General features: G+C 44.3%; 1 protein-coding gene across 1 annotated transcript in view; it reads left to right on the top strand.

Annotated features, from left to right (window-relative positions):
- Positions 1 to 22,083, top strand: part of LOC119649198 (BAI1-associated protein 3) — a 303,977-nt gene that overhangs the window by 235,646 nt on the left and 46,248 nt on the right. The window contains exon 5 of the mRNA XM_038051237.1: positions 18,524 to 18,692. Within this exon, the coding sequence (XP_037907165.1) occupies positions 18,524 to 18,692 (169 nt within the window). The remainder of the gene's footprint in view (positions 1 to 18,523; positions 18,693 to 22,083) is intronic.

The raw sequence follows: 22,083 nt of genomic DNA, 5'->3' as shown, positions 1-22,083 counted from the left end.
ATATGAGTACAGAGTGCATTTTATATTTCAGATTTGGTCGATTAGGTCCTTCTGCTGAAGACGATGCGGATATATCTGCTTTCACCTTAACGAAAGGGAAAACCGATTAAATTGTTAAGCTATTCTATTTTTAGGATATTGGTCTATAGAAAGCTTGGTGAGCACATGCCATTGAGGAGCCCTCTTGGATTTGTCGATCAAACGGTTGATAATCCGGTCGGTGCATCCGTTAAATCTGGCAACATTCAGGAATTGAGAGAAGATAAAAAGCGTTAACATACGATGGATCATATGGTTGAAAGAGGCAACCCTGTGATTTTGGGCGTTATCCGCCATTTAACGTATCTTATCCTTTTCTCGTAGCCTTCCTTTCCCGAAACAATCAGGGAATAGCCTCAATCTGCTTTAGTTTAGTAGCTTCTAAATTATCTTCCTCAGCCACTTCTTGACTCGATCGTTATCTCCTGTAAAGATTAGCATTGTTGGAGAGAATGAGCTGATTTACACTTCTATATTGGCGAAAAGTATAAAGACGTTTGTTTTCATCGGAAAGAAAATTAATCCATTGATCAATAACGTCAGGTGTTATTCCGTCAAGAATTGTGAGGACCGGTTCACTACGAAGTAGTCGATTTGATGAAAATGAGTTCTAGATAGTGTACTCAGACTTTGCTTCCTTTGTAGGCCTTTACTTTCTTTATCGAGCAATTTTCTTTTTTTCTGTCTCTCTCCCGTTCATAAGCGGGGTCGGCTTATCGTGATTTTTTGCGAAATTTCGTTCTATCAAAGGCCTGATCTGGATGAAGTCGTGAGGCTTTTAAATCACCATTAAGCGTATCAAGCCACCGTTATTTCGGCCGGAATTTTGGTCGTTTACCGTCGACTTCGATGTGCAGACTAGTGTGAATTCCCGTTAGCATGTGACCATACCATCGACTCTCTCGCAATTTTTCCACGATCGGTGCAACCCCATATCGATCACGAAATTTATCATTTTGAATGTAATCAAGGCGTATCGTACCACCGTTCATTGTCTTTTATAGTCGGCCAACACTCAAAACTACCATCATCCACGTTGCGCTAATGCATAAAGCAATTTCATCACCTAGTTCTCCACTGCCACTGGAAAGTCATTTTCGAATCGTGGTAGAGCAATTTAACCCTGCGTCCGAGTTCTTCTGGTAGTAGGTGTTTTCGTAAAGTATACTAGATGAGGGTGTTTCTTATGAGTAACCATGCAGTGCATGTTCCGTCAGAAGTTTCGCAGTTTCTGACAAACCTGATTTGATTTATGGTTATTTTAACGATTTCGCGAATACAGTTGTCAAGAATGAGTGCCAAAATCTTCATGGTATGGAGGTAGCAACTGGGTCGGACGGTAATTTGGTTCCATTCCTGACAATCGATTTTGTGGATACCATTCCCATCATTCTTTTGCAGGCAGTCTTTTGGTGTACTCAGTTTTTGTCTTAGTTGTCGTTTCCAAGGAATTATTCGCAAGGTACGATAGTGTATTTTCTTTACAATGAAGTTTTTTCTATAAGCAAAACAAAATCCTTCATTTTAATTCGCGTTCTTACCAGCTATTATTTAGCTTTCTAAAAAATGGCAATCCCCATTACAAGTTTACAGCAACTGTTCTCTCTTTATACAAAGCGGATCATATAACGCTCGGCCTTCTTTGCATACGTTGCTCAATATTTACTGTGGATGTTCAGAAACCCGTATCTACACAGATTCAAATCAAGATCCTTCAATAACTTCATGACCTCATTGTTTACGCCTGCCCAATCTTCATATTTAGATGAGTCCCACAGATACTTCGTTAATCGAAGCTTTCCACAAATGGTTTCTGATATCAGAAAGTCATCGTTAAGGATCTATACTTCTCCCATCCCCGTGTTGGAGGAGGTCATCTACTTGGCGTCGCTATAAACTCAAATTTATGCAACAACCGGGTTATTTACAACGACGATCATATATTGCGAAGTACACATCTAATTAGATCCTCTACAAAATATCCAATACACTACGCATTGCCGCCGTCCTAGCCAGATATGTGGTGAAATACCTTAAGGCAATCACACCTTAGTACCTCAGTTGTTGAGGGTTTCGGAATTGAGTTCAGCGAGAAAGATTCCGTTCGTTCGAATTAATTTCTATAAATCCCTCTTTCCTATAATCGCAATAACAGTCTTTTCGACTTCTACTTTCCCTTCCGTAATCCCTAGGTCAAATAGGCAAAATAGTAAACATGTTCCTAAATACGTTTGATGTTTCGATGGTTTTCTTAGGATTGGAGGTATTTGGCATCCGCATATTTCGGTAACTAGCTGTTCAATGAACGTAAAAATCGAAATAACTCAGTTAGGAAGTGTGGTAAAATGGTGAATTCAGGACTCCTTCAATTAGAAACGTTGGTGCGACAATACAATTGGATCTGAGCCTTGAAGGACTACAGTACACTATAGGATGCAATGTGGTCAGCATTGCGCTCGCGCATGACCCTGATTGGCTCAGCTACGAGTTCACAGCTGAGTCGGCTGGTACCTGCCATTTAGTTATGACACAAGCACCTCTGCCACTAGTAGGATTTGAATCGCAGCCTTCCGCTACAAAAGCCCACCTGAGCCATCCGGAACTCCTTCAAATCTGTCTGCAGTGTGTTTCGTAAAATACTCCAATGCACCTGAAGCACACAGTCAGGAAATTCATTAATTGCAGACAAAGCTATGCTTCCAGTTCCAGAGGATGCGAAGTCTATGAAGTCCTGAAGAAAAACACACTGCCTGCCCAAAGATGGCGAAAGCAATAAATGAATGTTACTGAATTATTGTCTAGTCCTGCCAACTTACCAGTCTCATCTATTCCCCCTGGAGTACGATATGCAAACGTAGTGAAAACAGAAGGTCAAAACAAATTTGCTAATGATTTTAGTTCATAACATTCGATTCTATTTGATTTGATTGATCGATTCTAATATGAATCAGTTTGAATCCATAAATTCTAGAAACTAATAAAAATCTAAAATGGGATAATAATAATAATCGGTGGCGCAACAATCGAATTGGATCAGGGTCTCCAAGTGTGTTAGAGCACTTCAATCAAGACCGTAATGGTAAACTACAGAATTACAGTACCCTATAGGAGGCAACGTGGTCATTATTACGCTCGCCCGAGATTATTACACTGATTTGACTTTGGTACTCATTCACAGTTGAGTCGACTGGTATCCGACGGCAAATCAAGATACAAATCCCACTGCCACCAGTGGGATTAGAATCGCGACTTTCCGTATGACAGCTGTGATGCTACATACATACTTGAAGTTATATTGTTGTTGAGAACAATTGACATTACTCTATTTCTAACATCTGAAATTCACTTCAATTCAAATAATAAGTTAAGCGATTCCGACTATATCTTTAATGATTCTCCTAGCAATTTGGATTGAACCTTATCGGGTGGAAGTGGCCAGTAAGAATTTCATATAAAAAAACTTCAATATCTCAGCATATGTGATCAGGTGAAATTACTATATTAAATTACTATATCGGGGGCTCTACCAAATCTGTATGACGCAGCTGTAGCAGACAAGTTTGTCCAGCTATCAGCAAGCCTGGCTACTTACTGGTCCACTGACATCAGGAAAACTCTAGAGTCGCTTAGACTCTGGAGTCATCTTCAAATCCTGAAGCCTTTGTGGTATTAAAAAAAGCAACTACGATCTCAAGTGAGAACGCAGCGAAACCAAAAACTCCTTAATCGATGTCTATAGAGGACCAGTAACGCGATACCCTGCGTTTTTCATGTGGGCTGCCTACTTCTGAGCTAATTGCCTACTCATTGAGGGAAGGGCATGAATCGGAAAGCCTGCATTGGGCCAAAGACAATGTGGGTAAAGCCAGAGTATTCGCAGCTCACCTGGAAGAAATATTTAGATCAAGCAAGCTATAAACCCTAGCTGGCTCATTCGCGAAAGTCATTGAAAGAAGATAAAACTTTCATCGTGGAAATGTCAACTCTGAAAAGTCTTTCGGGAATGATTTCGTCACTTCTACGGTTGCCATATCACAGGAGGTTCCCGGCAATGATCTTCAATTCTCCAGGAAGGTTGCGCTCTTCCGCCACTCTGTATGCTACTTAATTTTAGGGCGACCTGCCCATCGGCTTCCTTGGGAAAGTTGTCGCCTTCCATACCTATCAACTGCCACTTCTGTCAATACGTTTAAGTGTATTTGACCCGTAAACGAACGAAGTTCTCCATTGGTTATTGTGTTAGGACAGAATGCCTCTATAACAGGGCGCAGACACGAAGTTAAAAGGTTTTGAGTAGTAGTGGAGGTCACTTTCTGTGTGCTACTTTCATTCGGTTCATTATTCGGTGAGAGAGCAAGCGGATGTTATGAGCGTAGTTGAGTTGTGTGAAAAAGAAATGGTGAAGAACACACTATTCCACAATGATCTGAAGGGTGTTAATGTGGAGGGTACAGGGAAATCGAATCCAGAAGCTCGCTTGTTTTCTCTTAGTTAATCTTTCAAGGTATATTATTTTCACATCAGGAGAAAGTACGCAATTATCTCTGGAGTTATTGCACACAAGACGAGTATCCTTCTTCGGAATCTTACTAACTATCCCTTTCTCTTACACTTCGGAAAATATCTTAGATCCCCACCAGCAAGAGTGGAAGTAGCAACTCTGTATAGACTGCAGGAGTAGTACAGGATAGTTGCAGACGGAAGCCACTAAGTTCGGCGACTTTACTTTGCTCGAGTCCGTTGATGGCGAAGATAACTTCGCTTTCGTTTACAGCAGCAGTCCGTATTCGTAGATTATGGTGGTCTTCCCTATCATCCATAAGAGGTAGGACTTCAACGGATGTTAAATGATTGAAAATCGTGGAGCAGTGCTCCTTCCACCCTTTAAGCTGCTCATCGTAATGGATGGAAAGCCTACCGTTAGCTTACCTCACAGAACTATCAAAAGGCATTCGAGATGCAATCCAGAATTGAACATTATCGGCTGGAAGTGGCAAGTAAGAGCTTTATATAAGTAACCGCAATACCTCAGTAGATATGGTCAGGTGAAATTCTGTTTGATATATAGACGACAACTTAACTTGCAACAGATGCAAAGGGACTTTCACCAAGGGCGACTTTCGATTCAGAGGGCGAGGAGCTTTCCAATGAGCAACTCAACACAGTCCAGAGCAGACTCATTCAATGAAATCCTCTAACCCAGGATGTGGCTCTAGTAACAAGTAGAAAGGAGCACTAAAAGAGGATTGTAGGCTTCCTGGAAAGGTCTGGGTAGAGGAAATTGAGAGAGTCCAAAGCCTGCTATCCACTCGATGTCAGACTGGACCTGTTGGGAAGCAACTTACCTCCACAGTTGTGGTCCACAAACCACTCAGTTCGGACAAACACCGGAAATTGCAAAAAATATGTGACTTGCGGTTTCGTCCAGGGCAGCGGCAACTGCTGACTCACTTCTATTCTAGGAGAATGACCCAACTGGTCTGATCCGCCATCACGTGGGTTACAGAGTTTTTGACTCCAACAAATCCTCAAAAAAATTTAGGTTAGCCGGCTTAGCCATGAATTTTTTTAGGCAGTTTTTATTAAATTACTTTGTTGTGAATTGGAAAGGAAGGCAATAAATTCCATTCCCTTATTGCTAAATATAAAATGCTCTGACTATATGTTAAAATTCTCATAAACGGCGCAACAACCGGCATCAGGTTTACGCCTGCCTTAATAGGGTAATACAGCATCCCCATTTTTCCCGGAGGTCCACCAATTCGATGCTCTTAAAAGCTGTCTAGTATCTTAGCCTTCTTTTTAAATCGTAGTTACTGCCCTTTAGACTTTCCCGGTTGGATCATTCTCATCTATACGAATTCACTGGCAAGCCTACGGCAGCCAATTCAGCCGAATTTTGCTCACAACCATAAATTCATAGTATCGCTAATAAATTTCGTCGGTTACGGTTACGGAACCGTCCATCCTCATGTAGGGTGCCAAAACTTCTTCGGAGGATTCTTCTTTTGGACGCGTCCAAGAGTTCTCAATTTTTCTTGCTAAGAACCCAAGTTTCCGAGGAATATATGAGGACTAGCAAGATCATTGCATTGTATACTAAGAGTTTTGACCCTATGGTGAGACGTTTCCAACGAAACAGTTTTTGCAAACTGAAATGGACTCTGCTGGCCGTCAACAACCGTGCACGGATTTCATATTCGTAGCTGTTATCGGTTTTGATTTTAGATTTTAGCTAGGAGAAACCATCAAATTGCAGTTTCCTATCTATATTGTTCTTATTTGACCAGTGCGATTTGATATTGTTCTTTGGTTTTTGGTACTTATCCTACCACTATATATTTTGTCTTACACTCATTAATGGACTGCGGAAGGTGTCACGCCTGGCTATTTCTACATCTCGGACTGCTTTTCCCATGATGTCGATATCGCCAGCATGGACTAATAGTTGAGTTGACTTAAAGAGAATGGTGCCGCTTGCATTTACCTCGCCGTTATGGATCACTTTCTCTCGAGAGTGATCTAGCTTCTTTTATCTGGACTCGCACATTAGTCAGCGGGGGCCTAGTCAATGTTGTCAATTTCGTCGGGATACCAAATTCTTCCATGACTGTGTACTGTTTTACCTTGGCAATGCTATTACAAGCGGCCTTCGAGTCGGTAAAGAGATGGTGCAACTGTTAGCTAGATTCCAATAGTTTTTCCGACGCTTACCGCGCGGAGTCTGGTCTGTTGCTGATTTGCTTGGAGTGAAGCCTCTTTTGTATGGACGTATGGGGCTATCTCACATAGCAAGATAGCAGAGAATATCTGTATAATTGCTGCACTGCATGATATCTTCCTTTTTATGTATGGGACAGATAATGCCTCATTGCCAGTACTGAAGCATTGATTCACTGTCCCATACCTTGACCATAAATCGATGAATCGCCTGGTATAATTGGTCGCCTCATATTAACCCAGTTCGATCAGCTCCTGGCAAGTTATGATTTTAAAGGTGATAGATTGCATCGACTGTCTTCAGTTGGCGGGACGTATAACTCGCCGATACTTTGGTCGTTCAGCAGTTCATCAAAATACTCAACATATCGCTCCAGGATGAGCATTGAGATAAATAAGCCTTCATTCTGCTGACTGTTGCTAAAACTTCCTCGCGGTGCAGTTGCTCCCTGCACTTTTTTAGTTCACAAACCTTTTTGTTCCCCCAGGTTTCCATTTTCCATCGTGCGTACCAATTCACGTTTCGCCCTGGGACTTTTTTTTTTTATGGATGGAGGTGGAAATCTTAGAAAGACGCTGCTGCGCCAGGTTGCAGCAGTGTGTGGGATTCACACCCACTAAAACCACCCCCACTGTTCCGCAGCTCCCCGCGGGACCACCATGATGTATTACTTCGCAGGGGAGGCTCTGGTTCGCTATATCAGCTCTCCTCCTTTTCTGCTGCAGAAATCTGGGACAATGGAACATAACGTGCTCCGGGTCCTCGAGTGTAGCACCGCATTCAGGACAGTTGGGAGACTCGTCCAACTCGAAGCGATGCAAGTATTATACTTCCTATAGCCACCGTGTCCCGTAAGGAACTGTGTCAGGTGGTAATTCAATTCTCCGTGCTTTCGGTTGACCCATTTCTCGATACACGGGATCAATGTATGGGTCCACCTGCCCTTGTCGGAGTTATCCCATCGTTGTTGCCACTTGCCACACAACTCTCTCCTGATGGCTTTTTGGAAATCCGCATTCACCTCGGCTGGATTTGCCTTCCGTTTTTCGTAGAGCCAGTGTGCCTCGCTCGCTAGAAGATCTATAGGGATCATTCCTGCGATAACACACACTGCCTCCGTCGACGCCGTCCTAAATGCGCTACATACCCTTAGCGCAATTGGCCGGTATGCCGAACATATCTTCCTCCGGTTGACAGCGTGGTTCAACGCTCCCGCCCAGACAGGGGCCGCGTATAGCAGGATCGACCTCACCACTCCCGCGATGAGTAGCCTGCGATTATACTTCGGCCCTCCCACGTTAGGCATCATCCTTGCAAGGGATGAGCTGGCATTTGCTGCCTTCTCTCGCGCATAATCCAAGTGTCCCTTGAAACTCAGCTTGACATCGATCATCACCCCCAGGTATTTGACAACCGATTTTGAGACGACCTCACGATTACCAACCTGGATGGTAACCGTGTTGTTCTTCCTACGGTTGGTAATGAGGACCGCCTCCGTCTTTTCGTCCGCCAGGTCCAGCTTGACCATTTGTAACCATGACTTGATGGTATGAATGGCTTCATTTGCATAAAGCTTCACGTCCTCGGGATGCTTTGCAATTGCAACTACCGCCAAGTCGTCCGCAAAACCAATCAACGTTGTCTCCTCCGGCACGCGAAGGCCAAGCACTCCGTCGTACATTATGTTCCACAGCAGCGGTCCCAATACAGAACCTTGAGGCACACCTGCTGTCACAATGTACTACTTCGGCCCGTCGTCCGTCTCGTACCAGAGAAGTCTGTCCGAAAAGTAACTCTCGATGAGCCGAGCCAAGTAGCTAGGAACACCCAGTTTGGCCAAAGCGCCCTTAATCCAGCCCCAGTTGGCTGAGTTAAAAGCATTTTTGACGTCCAGCGTCACCAGAGCACAGCATTTGCCCATGGCCATTGCATTTCGAGCCAATTCCACGACCTTTGCAACTGCATCGACCGTAGAACGGGCTCGCCGAAACCCATATTGCCGCTCTGAAAGACCACCCGCAAGCTCGATGAACGGGAGCAGCCTGTTGTATATCACCCTCTCCAACATCTTCCCCATGGTGTCTAAGAGACAAATAGGGCGATATGAAGAGGGCACGCCGGGTGGTTTTCGAGGCTTCGGTAGCAAGACCAGCTTCTGCCTCTTCCACTGGGAGGGAAACACTCGGCGGAAGGAGTGTTTCCCTCCCAGTGGAAGAGGCACGCCATGCACGATTCGAATGTGCTTGCGAACCACCTTGGTCTGGCCTTGACCGCCACCTTCAGTGCCCTGTTCGGAATTCCGTCCAATCCCGGAGCCTTGCTGTCCCCAATACGTCTGCAGATTTCCCAAAGTTCCTCTTCGGTAACATAAGGGATCGAGAAGACGTCCTGCTGAGCTGCCAGTTGGGGTTCTCTTTCGTCCTGCTCCTGCTGCGGGAAAAGAGTTGCAATTATTTGCAACAAGAGCCGTGGGCATGTCACCTGAGGTGATTTTCGCCCGCGGATCTTCTTCATTACAACTTGGTAGGCTGTACCCCACGGATTCGAATTAGTCTCCATGCAGAGCTTCTGGTAGCATTCCCGCTTGCTTCTCCGAATGGCCTTCTTAAGGTTGCTTCGCAGATCCCTGTATTCCTCCTCACGCTCCTGGTGCTCCGGCCTTCCCCTTGTCCTGTGGAAAAGTCTCCTCGCTCGGACACAAGAGGATCTCAAGGCAGCGATCTCCGTGTTGGTAGTAGTAGTTTGGTTTAGTAGTTTGGCCTCTTGCCGTGGCGCACACGTCGTCGTGGCATCGTAGCGTCGCATGCTTCGGTTACACGCTGAGACAGCTCTGTGACCCTTTCCACCGCTGTTCCATAAGGATCATGGGCTCCGTCCAATGCGGCCAGGAATGTCTCCTCGTCGAAAGCTCCGATAGACCAGCCAACCGCCTTAGCCTTTCCACCTCCAGAGCGTCGTTGACTGCTTCCCCGGTTCCCAATGCGGAGGAAGATGGCCTGGTGGTCACTGTGGGTGTAGTGCTCACTCACTTGCCAAGTCATCTCCCTCACCAGTGAAGTGCTAACAAATATCAGGTCAACAATCGAACCCGACCCTCTTCCTCGAAAGGTGGGCACGCATCCAACGTTGGCCAGCACGATGTCCAGCTCCGCAAATGACTCCAACAGAATTTGACCTCTGGTGTTCGTCGATCGGCTTCCCCACTCCAGGGCCCACGCGTTGAAATCGCCCGTAATGATTTTAGGGCTGCGGTCTCTAGCGTCCAACACCAGCCTGTCTAACATCTCCTCATATTGTGCTAAGGTTGCACTAGGAGGAGCGTAGCAGCTGTAAATATGGACACCGTTGACCTTCGTCCTTATAAAACCGGCTGCCGGGGGGGCCATGACTTCCTGAATGGCCTGTCTTCCGCACGCCCAGATTGCGGCGTTGCCAGACGTATCCACCGCGCAAGTCGCACCGCCGTAATTTCTGTACGGCTCGGAAATAACCGCGACATCGACATTCGACTCTCGAATGGTTTGCGAGAGCAGGTCCTGAGCTGCCTCACAGTGATTGAGATTGATTTGTATCAATCTCATTTGCCTGTGTGGTTCAGCTCCCTCCTATATACCGGACATCCCGCAATATGCCGGCCGTCCACGCCCTCTTTCCCACTACATAACATACACCGTGGATCTCCGGTGCAATCTTTGATGAGGTGGCCCTCTTCTCCACACTTCCTGCAACTCCTCGACCTATCATGCTGGCTAGTGCATGCCGCCGCAAAATGGCCGAAATCGAGGCATCTGAAGCATCTCTTTAGAGATATTTGCTCCCTGAGCCTGCACACGACCCAACCTACTCTTACCTTGCCCGCGGTAATTAACTTAATAGCCGATTCCGCCGGCAAACTAATAATAGCCGTCTGTGTGCCACCATACGCCTTCTTCATCCTTTTTATGGCACTCTGGTCTATATCGCCAAGGTTGAACTGCTGCTTTAGCGCTGCACAGATGTCCTCCCGTGAGGTGACTTCATCTAGGTCCTTGCATTCAACCATTATCTCCTGTTTCCGAGCTCTTACCTCAGCTTCCTCTCCAAGTACACTTTCCACCTTCCCGCGGAAGTTATCGGCCGACTTGTCGGCGGATTTACTTAACTCCAGCATCAGACCCCCCCAAATCCTTCAATTCCGGGTCTGACTTCACCTTTCGGAGGATGTCGGCATAGGACATATTTCCCTTCTTGGAAATAATTATTATTTCCGGGCGGAGCTTCTTTTTGTCCTTTTTCCTCTTAGTCCTTAGTCCATTGTTCGGGCCTCCGGGCGTTGGTTTCTTCCACTTTTGTAGGTGTTGTGGCTGCAATCGTGAGATTACCGACTTTCGCGGGTACTCTCGCCGGCTCCGCCGTCTTTGGTGAAGAGGCTTTTTTCTTTTTCGGGACTTGCTGTGGTCCAAGAGGCTCGCTGGTACCGTCTCTAGCCCGTTTTCCTGTCTTTCCGCCTGCTTTATCACGGGGAGGCGTCACCTGCGTTTCCCTTGTGACCTTGCCAACTGACGCTTGGGAATTCTTTTCTTCGAGTGCCTTGATATAAGACAATTTAATGCCTCTTATCAAGGCTCGAATATTTTGGTGGATATTCCGCCTCTCCTTGATGAACTCGCACAGTTCATTTATTCGTTCCCCGAGTGTAGCGAACGCCATTCCGGTATGTTCCCGTTTGCTTTCGCACCTTGCGCCACAAGGAATGATCTCGATTAAGGGACTATTCGTATTTCTTTCAGAGTCCCGTGACGAATCTCGACTACCAAAAAGAACCATTGTTCTCGGTGGTGATCTCCCAAGCTTCGAACTCCTCCTAAAAGGATCCGGTGTGGACCTAACTTCCACTCCACCATTATCTCTTGTAGCATTAGATGCCACCGTAACCAAGTTTCCCACTACTGAGGCACTGCGGTTGTTGGATATCGACGGCCGGGAGCCCGATTGCTCACTCCCAAAAACCGCCGGCACTGGGTTTCCGAAGCCCTGCACCGTAAAAAAACTTCTTTTCTCCTCTTCCATATTTGGTTTAATTTCTGGGTGTCCTTCCCATAGCCAATTTTTATCCACGGGTGGGCGTTTACTTCCCACCTACCCGGCCTGCGCATAAGCATGCCCATACACGCACATCTCCGGATGCGAGCATGTGCATGCCCATGACACATTCGCCGAGCATTCCCTTATCCGCACGAAGGGACGCGCCTGATGGGAGATTTGGCAACTCCACACAAGCCCTGGGATCTATACTACCCTTTGACCACCATGTACAAACAGAGCAGTCAAATGGTCATTCAGTGTTAACCAACCCATCTATCCAATACCCTGCTTCCTCCACTGGGACTTTATTATCCATGGTAAAAAATGCATTGTTAGTTGCCGACACATTATTTACTATTATTCAGAATTACTACAAACGAACTAAGCATAACACTGTGTATACTGGTATACTGGTTAGAGCTGCTGTGTTAAAAAACACATCCTAGAAAATGGCTGTAAATTACCCAAGTATCTGCCCGTTAAACTGCATCCCGATAATAATCCTATCATCATTCTGCTTTCTTTTTTCCCCTCTAATGACTTGTCATCACAAAGACCAAGGTATCAGCCAACCTTCAGTTCTCTTTATATTATAAGGACTACACCCACAAGTCACTTCCAAGTTTCATGTCACGAATATGTAGGATGTCGAAGTTTGGAATAGTGTAAACCATTACACTATGCTTAGTATACATAGCTGGTGCAAATGGCCTGCAAATTGACGGAGAAGACTTTTGATGAGAAAGGAACCAGTATCTCCTTAGCTCCCATTTTGAATGTTATCTGAGCCTGGTAGCATGAGACGCCCTCAAACTTACTTTATGACGATTATAAAATTTTTTATCACCAACCCTATCCTCTTTGTCTGGAAACGCATACCCCCGTTGAGTGACAAATCATAAGGAATTTTAATTTTACTCCCAAGACGCGTTATGGAATCAGAAGAGGAACTCACCGCACGGCTATTAGCCATGTAATTGTCAATGGACTTTGAAAACTTTTCGGAAACGATTTGAGCTTTGGGCCATTAAGTATGCAATGTGGGTAGGGACCGTGGTTTATCAGAAGATTCCGGTGGTGAGTAGAGTGTTATCTGTCTCCAGTTCAGACACGAACATAAAACTATAATCAACACTATCTGGGAACATGCAAAGTATTTTGAATATTCATGTCACGCCATTGTCATAAAGTGTGAGGTTGTACAGAGAACATGCTCGACAAGGACGTTAATTAATGCCGGTGCACCACGAGGATAATAATGTGGTGATACGGGCGTGCACCATGGGAGGCAATGTTTCAAATAACGTATTAAGTTCTTTAGTAATCAACCGGGAGGACAAGCTTTTAGTTCATTGATTGATGATTTGCTTTTGTAGCACGAATGGAGTTGAAAATGAGTTGAATAAATCCGTTTTGCTCGAAATTAGGATAATGCACATCAGACAATTTGTTTATATTGTTCCTGAAAACTTTTAAGTGCGATATTGGATAAGTATGTAGTTAACTTTACTCCATCCTTGAATAACTTAGCTATTCCTACATTCGCCTTGCAAATATTTCTTCTTCTTCTATCGCTCGCTTATATATTATCATACATCAAAAATGTCGTTAATTTGAAACAATCTCGGACCAAACTTGGATTTTTTGATGGGTTAAGCGGCATGAATGATTTAGGAGTGACACGGGGAAACCAATGTGCAGACTTTAAAGTCAATGCCGTGTCACCCCTATGGTGGGTAGAAGCTAAACAAAATAAACACAACGTCGTGGTTATTGCAAGGATCACTCTCGGAATAAGAACATTCGAATCATGAAAAGTCATCAGAGAATCATCTGCAATAGTATGGTTTCATCAGTTGCGCCGAAGATTGACATCAACGATGAAAATATCGATATCAACGATGGAAAGCCTCCCAAAGGCAAAACAACGATGACAGGACTGCCTAGAAGGTGACTTCAAGTTGACCCTACTGCTGGACGGGATAAATTCCAAAAAAAGAAGGAAAAATATTTCCCAGATTGCAGGAAAACAAAAACAAGAGGTTGTGATAACAAAATGTGATTAGTTCATGGCCAAAAAGACCATCCTCAGTGGCCGAAGACCACGAAGAGGAGAGAGCTACTCCAAACCTAAAGAAGATGACGAAATTGACCGTGAACGTCCGCTCGCAAATTCAGAAGCTCCGCTGAAGTAGTCCATCAATACGCGCTTGCTAGTCTCTTTGCTAGTCAGCCGCGGTAATGTGCGGTCCTTAAAAGATGGATAGGTCCGCACGGGAACCTGACAAAAAAACGTGTAAGGAACATCGCGCGAATTTAAAGAAAGATCAAAAAGCGAGCTAAACTCTGAAAAGTAAAAAAAAAATTAAGGGCTCCACTGCGCACGTGGCCGGTTGGCACTGGGACTATCATCGATATGTTACAGGAATCGAATGGACCTCATTTCGTGAGGGTAGGGTAGGTAGGTAGGTATCAGTGGCCGCTCCGAGGAGCCCAATTAGTGCTTTGGTGCGCCGTTTTGATGTCACAAACTCCTAAGACCATGACTGTTGTTATGAGGGTACTCGCTAACAGTTTAAGGATTCAATAGATGAATGGGATACCTTTGAACTGACGGAAGACCGCACCACATTTGAGGATTTCAGCAGCAACTACAAAGCTTAGCATTCACTAGCCATTAGGTTAGAACATTTTTTGACGAAAATTGGTTGAATTTCCTCCATTGTGGGCTGAGACCCGATGATCAGAGGCAACTTCTTTACTTCCCAGCTAGTTTGGTTCACGAGCTGCGCACGTTAGCGCAGCAAGTACGAAGATTTAGAGAAGCGTCTCTGAGCATGAGGTACATCTCAGGATATTCACAGCTTGTGGGGCAAGAGAGTGATTGAGATTTGGCCAGTTGGAATTGTCGCCAGGGAAGGTAGGGAGGGAGGGAGAGGGAGAATTGTTTGATAGATTCCAAACTGTTCTGTTATGGTTACCCCTGTATCCGAACTGTTGAGTTCCAGAGCATAGTACCAGTATGAAGCTGTCCGACACTTTAGCGACGATATACTCAGATTTAACTCCAAAACCAACCTAAGATAAGACCGCCTTCACAGTTTCAGGGCGACCACTCTATCAGTTCGTCACCATGCTGTTTGGACCCAACAATCCACCTAGAACCATGCTTGGGATGGACAAAGTCACTCCTGCTTATTTGCCCCGTCAAGTTTTTGTATATTTGGATGCTCACTGCTCATTGAAGAGACTGGGATACTGGGAAATAGCCCTTTGGAAGATAAAAAACATTCAAACGCTGGGTATGACTAGGGATCGCCTGCGAGACGGATTTCCACTTCTCGCCAGTTATCTTATCTCATCTCATCCCAACCAGGTAACTTCTAGGACCAAAGTCTTGCTATATGCCCTCCTCCTTCATCTGTTAAGCACGATCGTTATTAGGCATTGGTAGCCTAGATCTAGGTAACACCAGCTTCCGCATCATCCTTCCGAATTTGCAGTTCGCTTCGACCACGGGATTATCTTCCCTCATTCATTCGCGAATATTGGGCAATGAACATAACATGCTCCGCGTCCTTGCGTATTGAGTAGCATTGGGGCAGCTTGGGGACTGCAAGTACTTCCTGTATCCCATGTGTAAAGAACTGTGTTAGGTGGTAATTCAATTTTCCTCGTTTTCCCTTGACTCATCTCTCAATACATTAAATCAGTGTAAGGGTCCAGCAGCCTTTTCTTGAATTACTCCACCGTTGCTGCCATCTCCTGTGCCTCCTCCAGTCCGCTGTCCCATCATCCGGATTCGTCCTCCTTTCTTGGTAAGGACAGTATGCCAGATTCGCTAGAAGATCGCGAATCGGTTCCGCGATGACATTCACATTGCCTTACCCGACGATGTCTTATATGTATACCTTAAGCGCGATCGGCTCATATACCGAAATCACCCCTATCCGGTTCACGGTGTTCTCTACTGCTCCTCCCAAGACAGGAGCCGTATATTGCAGGATGGATTTCATCTCCCTTAAAATAAGCGGCTGCCGATTAGAGTTTAGCTCTCTAATATAAGGCATTCTCCTTGCTAGAGATGAGCTAGTATTTGTTGCATTTTCGTTCTTATAGTACAGGTGCCCCTTAATGCTCAAGTTAGCATCAATCACTTGTCACGGGTATCTAATAATCAATTTCAATTTTGAATGATCTCGTGATTACCAACCTGGAACTTGACAGTATAGTTTTTCTTGTGATTGGTAATAAGGGTCGCCTCCGTTTTTTCGTCCACCAGGTCCATTTTAACCATTCACTACCATACTTTGATGGCATGAATGATTTCATTTCCATAAAGTTTCACGTCATCGGGGTCCCTCGTAACTACCACCATCGCCAGGTTGGCTGCATTACCAATCAGCATCGTTTGCTTGGGTACACGAAGGCAAGCACTTCGTCATATATTATGTGCCGAGAGAAAACTCTCCATTATTCGAGCTAAGCAACACCCAGTTTAGTTAGGGTGCATTTAATCCAACCACAATTGGGCTAATTAAAAGCGTTCATGACATTCACGGCAACCACTACGCAGCACTTACCAACGGCCAACTCCTTCCGAGTCAGATCCATGACTGCTATCGGATCGATGGTAGAACAGACTCTCAGAAAACCGCTCCGCCAAATCAACAGCTAATTCGGCGAACGTAAGAAGCCTATTGTATATCACCCTTTCCAACATGTTCTCCATAATATCAGATAGGGCGATAGGGAGAGAGTACGCCAGGTGGTTTTTGAGGCCTCAGTACCAGAACCAACCTCTGCCCCTTTCACTGGACTTCTGCACGATTTAAATATGCTTATACTTATGCTTATTATGCCGACCTGATTTTAGCAGTCAACTTCAGGGCTTTGTTCGCAATCGCGTCCAATCTCGAAACTTTATTATCCCCAATCCGTTTACAGACCTCTCGTAGTCCCTCCACCGTCACTCTGGGGATCGAGAAGACTTCCCGTTGAACCGTTGGCTGGCGTCCACTTTCTTTCCGTTCTGGGAAAAGAAAGAATTGCGATTATTCTGAACAATAGTCACAGGCACGTTACTAGGATTGGTTTTTTCCCACGAATGTTGTTCATTACAACCCTGTACCATGGGTTCAGGTTCCCCTCAAGATACAGTGCCTGTAGCAATTCGGCTTCCTCCGTCTTCTTAAGTCTAATTCGAAGATCACGGTATTATTTTTCTATCCGCTGTTGTTCTGACTTCCCTCTTGTCCTTTGGTAACACCTCTTGGTTCGCAGACACAATAATCGTAACAGCAAGATTTCCTGGTTCCACCAGTAGTTTGGTTTCCCACTGTGGTAGAAACGCCGGGCCATTGTAGACTCCCATGTCTCAGTTACTGGCATAGCTGAATCACCTTTTCCAACGCCATTTCCTTCGAATCGTGACATCCATCTAAAGCCGGCAGGAATGTTTGCTCCTCAAAAGTTCCAGTGGACCCACTATGCGGGTTTTCCCACTTCTGGTGCACAACCAACTGTCGCCTCTTGGTCGCCTAGTAGTCACTGTGGGTGTAATGTTCACTCACCCACCAGACCATCCCTTTCGCGGACGAGGTGCTGACGTAAGTCAAATCGACGACCGAGCATAACACTTTGCCTCGGAAGGTGAACATGCATCCGACGTTGGCTAGTGCGATGTCCAGCTCCGTGAAAGTTTCAAGCAGGATTTGATCGCTGGTGTTCCACATCCGGCTTCCTCACTCCAAGGCCGGACCGTTGAAATCGCCGACAATAATTTTAGGGTTATGATCTTTAGGGTCCAATACCAAGCTTTCAAGCATCTTCTCTCCTCGTAGATGTGGACGCCGTTGACTTTTGTTCTTTCAAAACCAGTTCCTGGGGTCATTATCGGTTGTGGGCCGTTCAAACGTGTTAACATTTGATGCTTGTTTAATCTCGTTTTTTTAATTATTCATCGGCCCATTAGAATTATCGGATACAGTCAAAGAACAATTCATAGCATTTCAGAAAGAGTCACTAACCGAGCTTACAGTTTTATGAGCAATTTTCTAGGAAATTGAGAAATTGAAGTCTAACAACATTGAATCCCGGGCTAAAGCCGTTTACAATTATTTCTCCGGAATCCATAACAATCTGCTTATCATGCAAATTTTCCTTTCACACGACTTTTTTCAATGCCAACCAGTCCGCAAATGGCACACGAGTTGCCTTCATTTGAGCTCTTGGCCGAAGACACAATTTGCTTTCAGTAACATTCAGGGGTGAAAAATCCTTGTGGCTTGTGCCACTGCTTTCTGTAATTTGACTTTCTTGGAATGAAGGTGGACAATGAACGGGAAGATCCTTTCGGATTCGATGTCGACTGATACTTAATGGGAGCAGATAATAAATGGTTTTGCTATTCATCCTTTCCTCTTTTCATGCGACCTTTTCTTATTTGTCAAATATTCTCTATGGAAAAAAGGAAGTTCTTACACTTTACCTTTCTAATCAGCTTGCTCCCAACCGTAACCGTAATAGTAATTTTAATGACTTTTCATATTTGAAATTCAGAATAAAGGCAACAACAATCTGGTCGACTTCACTTAGAGAAACGATCCAAGTGCAGAGAAAGGACTCTTATTTGTATTCAACATTGACTTCATTACCACAGTTTTTTTGTATCTGATTTTCCATTTTTTCCACTTGCAGTTTCCGCACTATAAGGAGGAAATGTATCTACAGGCACAAAGAGCTTTTGGAATATCCCCTGACCGTCATTATCGTTTATTGCATGCGGCTGCTGAGGAGAAACCGAAAATTGTCGTCCTTTCGGTTGTCGTCCAAGAAGCTGAGGGTCTTGAGGCCAAGGACGCTAATGGTAAGTGCAAGCAAGTTTATCTCGTTGGGTGGCTTGTCGGGTTATTAACAAAATCCTCAGTCTTATTTACTTGTGGTATGTTGGATGTTCTTATCTGGTAAATTTATTTTCCTTGCAGTGCTTCTGAAGGCTAAGTTGCTAAGAGGATTGAAACTTCTTTGCGTAGCCACACTGAGAGCACTTTAACGTATTTGTGGCAATAGTATGTGAACGGGATTAGTTCTCTAGCATGAATTCGAAGAAGATATTACTTATTCAAGTCAGCATGCATTAGTAAGCTAGGAAAGTTGTGCTTTTCCATGTATTTTCCCGACAGCTTTTCACCTCAACAAAGCAAACATAAACCCGAAATTTTCTGATAATCAACTTTAGTCTCAAAAACGTTACCTGGCCACTACATAAAAATTTCCATTTAAAAAGTAAACTTCTCAGAAGTACGCCCGTCTCTAATGAAAATTAATATTTGCAATGGTAAATACAAGTACGTGAATACGAAATTTCCCCGGGAAAAGTTCTTTAATAAATTACTTTGCATTCAAAGTGGAGCCTTCAGTCAATTTCTCCGCCCGATCCCATTTCTAATCAAATAAATTCACTTTTGCTGTAACCTTCTTGTTTTACCTTAGCCTCGTAGTGCTTAAGTGTATAATGCATACCCTCCCCCTCTTGCCAGTTTACCCCTGGGGAGCATTTGGGTGGTGTTTTTTACTGATAGTATCCAATCAGTTGGAAAGGAATTTCCAATAGAAAAGGAACAAATGAAATACACTTACCGAAAAAAACTATCAAAAAGACATGATGGTCGCAAGATACTGTAATGAGGCCAGATTCGAACGATGTTCTTGAGGATGAGAATTGTCGACTAAGAGGGATGAAATTGTAGCAATAAAAGTAGCCACAGAAATTCCTTCGTTTCGATTTCTCTCATTCGGGAAAATGGTCGAATTTCATTTACCTTGACTGGCAGCGGTATCGCAAGGGCAGAGGTCTACGATGGTATATGGACCTGAAGCATAATATTCATATAACCCCAGGCTGGGCCGTTTTTCCGGAAATGGCAGTTACAGATATTGCATGCCATTTCTCATGTTACGTGTTGGAATGAGGGTGGCTGGGTTATTTGCTGCATTCATTTCATTAATATAAGAGCCCCTTCAAGATAACTCGCAGTATCCTATTCACATAATGTTGGCTAATTTCGGTAATTCTTATTTCACTTTCAAACTCATTTATTTCTTTTTATAGTAAATATTGTACAGAATACCATTAACAGGTGTTCTGTGTTCTGTTCCTTTAATTCATGAATGATACGGCGGAGCGTAATCTTTCTTAGGAATCGAAGCGACTTTGTTTGGAACTTAAGTCAAGAACGTCAGTTTTTTGGCATGATTCGCAATGAATTTCAGGAACAGTCCGATTTGCGATCATATCTAGATTATAAATCCTTCCTGGTTCATTCAGACAGACCAGGGATGATGATTTGTTAGTTGTTTGTTTCAATTATTATTTTTTGCAATAAGTTTTATGCAATTGATAAGTCATAAGATTTTAAGTTCGCGGATCATCACAGCAAACGAAGTAACCGGGTCGACGAGAAGCGTCGGTCCCCTAGAAAATAAATAAATGAAGCATGGCTTCAAATTGCAAACGACCCTGGGGTTTCAGCAACCACTATTAATTGAGACGAGTTCCCAAATTCGCTAATCCTTTGTCATTCCGGATGATTCATGAGGAGGACATGTACTTAAATTGCACATTCCGACGAATTGAAGATAGTGAATATGCGACTTGCAGTCGGACGAATTGCTTGTAATCTGGGCAAAACCACAAGGTGTTTATTTTTGCAAATTAAGTGCTAATCCAAAACTCAGGAGTCCGTGGACCACAAACAGTGGACAAAAATTTCTTTCAAACTGCCTCAGTTCGCCATCGAATTGAACTCCTTCAATTCTTTCTTTCCTTCAGCCTTTGCATTGTTCAGAAGAAAGGTCGGCTCCTCTTGACTGGTTATTCGATTTTGCGCGGTGGAAGGCCTAATCTGGATGGAGTCGTGAGGCTTTCAAATCACCATGCAGCGTATCAAGTCATTGTTATTTCGGCCAGCCTTTTGTTTATTTCCCATCGACTACAATATTTAGACGAATGCTAGCAAGTGGGTTTTCATCAGAGGAAATCATATGACCATACTATCAAACACAACTCCTTCCCAGCCTTCACGATCGGTGTAAACCCATATCAATTATGGATATTCTTACTTCGGATATGATCATGGCTTGTTACATCACTGGGCCAACGCAATACCTTCTTCGTCGTTACCGCAAGACGCCCTTCATTGTCTTTTATAGTCCGTCAACACTCAGAACCCTAGACGGCGATTGGGTGGATGACACTGCGATAAATTTTGGATTTGAAACATTCGTTGAACGCCAGTTGTGCAACGTCACTTCATCTAAATTGTGCTAATGAGTGAAGTAATTTTTTAACACAGTTCTCCATTGGTTGATAGCATTGGTCCGATCTATCTAAATCACTTAGTGCTGCCACTGACAATGATAGTGCTTGTTTCATTAAGATCGGCCGTCAAAAATTCTGTTTTATTTGGATTGAGTCTGAGACTGCGTTGCATGAGGCGGTCATTCCATTTTTGGGGATACTGCTTGAGATAATTGTTGCTATGAGATGCTAGGAAAATATTACAGAGCAGTGTATAGGATAGTGGACGTTGGATGTCTCGTGTGACAGTGTCCATAACAAGAACAAAAAGGAGTAGTGAGGGGGCGCTTCCTTGATGAACACCAACAGAGACATATAACGGTTTTTATATACCCGCCATGCTTCTACCTTTCCTCTTCGGATCATGACAGAGCAATTTAGCCTAGCGCGAATTCTTCCGGTACTGGGTGTGACACGCAGAGCATACCAAATTAGTTTGTGTGGCAGACAGCCAAACTCCTTCCATATAGACCTAAAAATGCAACGTAAAAAGGACGATGTTCTTCACGGTGTTTCTTCACGAGTAACCGCGTAGCGTATATTGCATCTGCAGTTCCTCAGTTGTTGATAAACCTGGCTTCACTCACGGTTATTTGAACGATATCGCGAATATGGTTATCAAGAACGGGTTTAAAAGTTTCCATTATATGCAACAACAACAGGATTGGACGGTAATTTGAACACTCTGCTGTACTACATTTCTGTTTTTGTGTTAGAACTGTGGCGCTTTCCTGCCGGTCAGATGGTGTTCCACCCTGCTCAAAATAACCCAATTGAAGAATTCACTGAGCCACAGTATTGTGTCCCAGCTCTTCACTTCCTAGAACTCAGTTGCGAAATCGTCAGGTCCTGTTGCTTTCCCCGATTTCAATTATTCTGTCACTTCCGCGCTGACAGG

The sequence above is a fragment of the Hermetia illucens genome, chromosome 2 (genome assembly GCF_905115235.1).
Source record: "Hermetia illucens chromosome 2, iHerIll2.2.curated.20191125, whole genome shotgun sequence".
In the NCBI taxonomy this organism is placed as follows: Eukaryota; Metazoa; Arthropoda; class Insecta; order Diptera; family Stratiomyidae; genus Hermetia; species Hermetia illucens.
The sequence above is the reverse complement of the archived record's forward strand: the minus strand, read 5'-3'. Positions and strand labels throughout refer to the sequence as shown.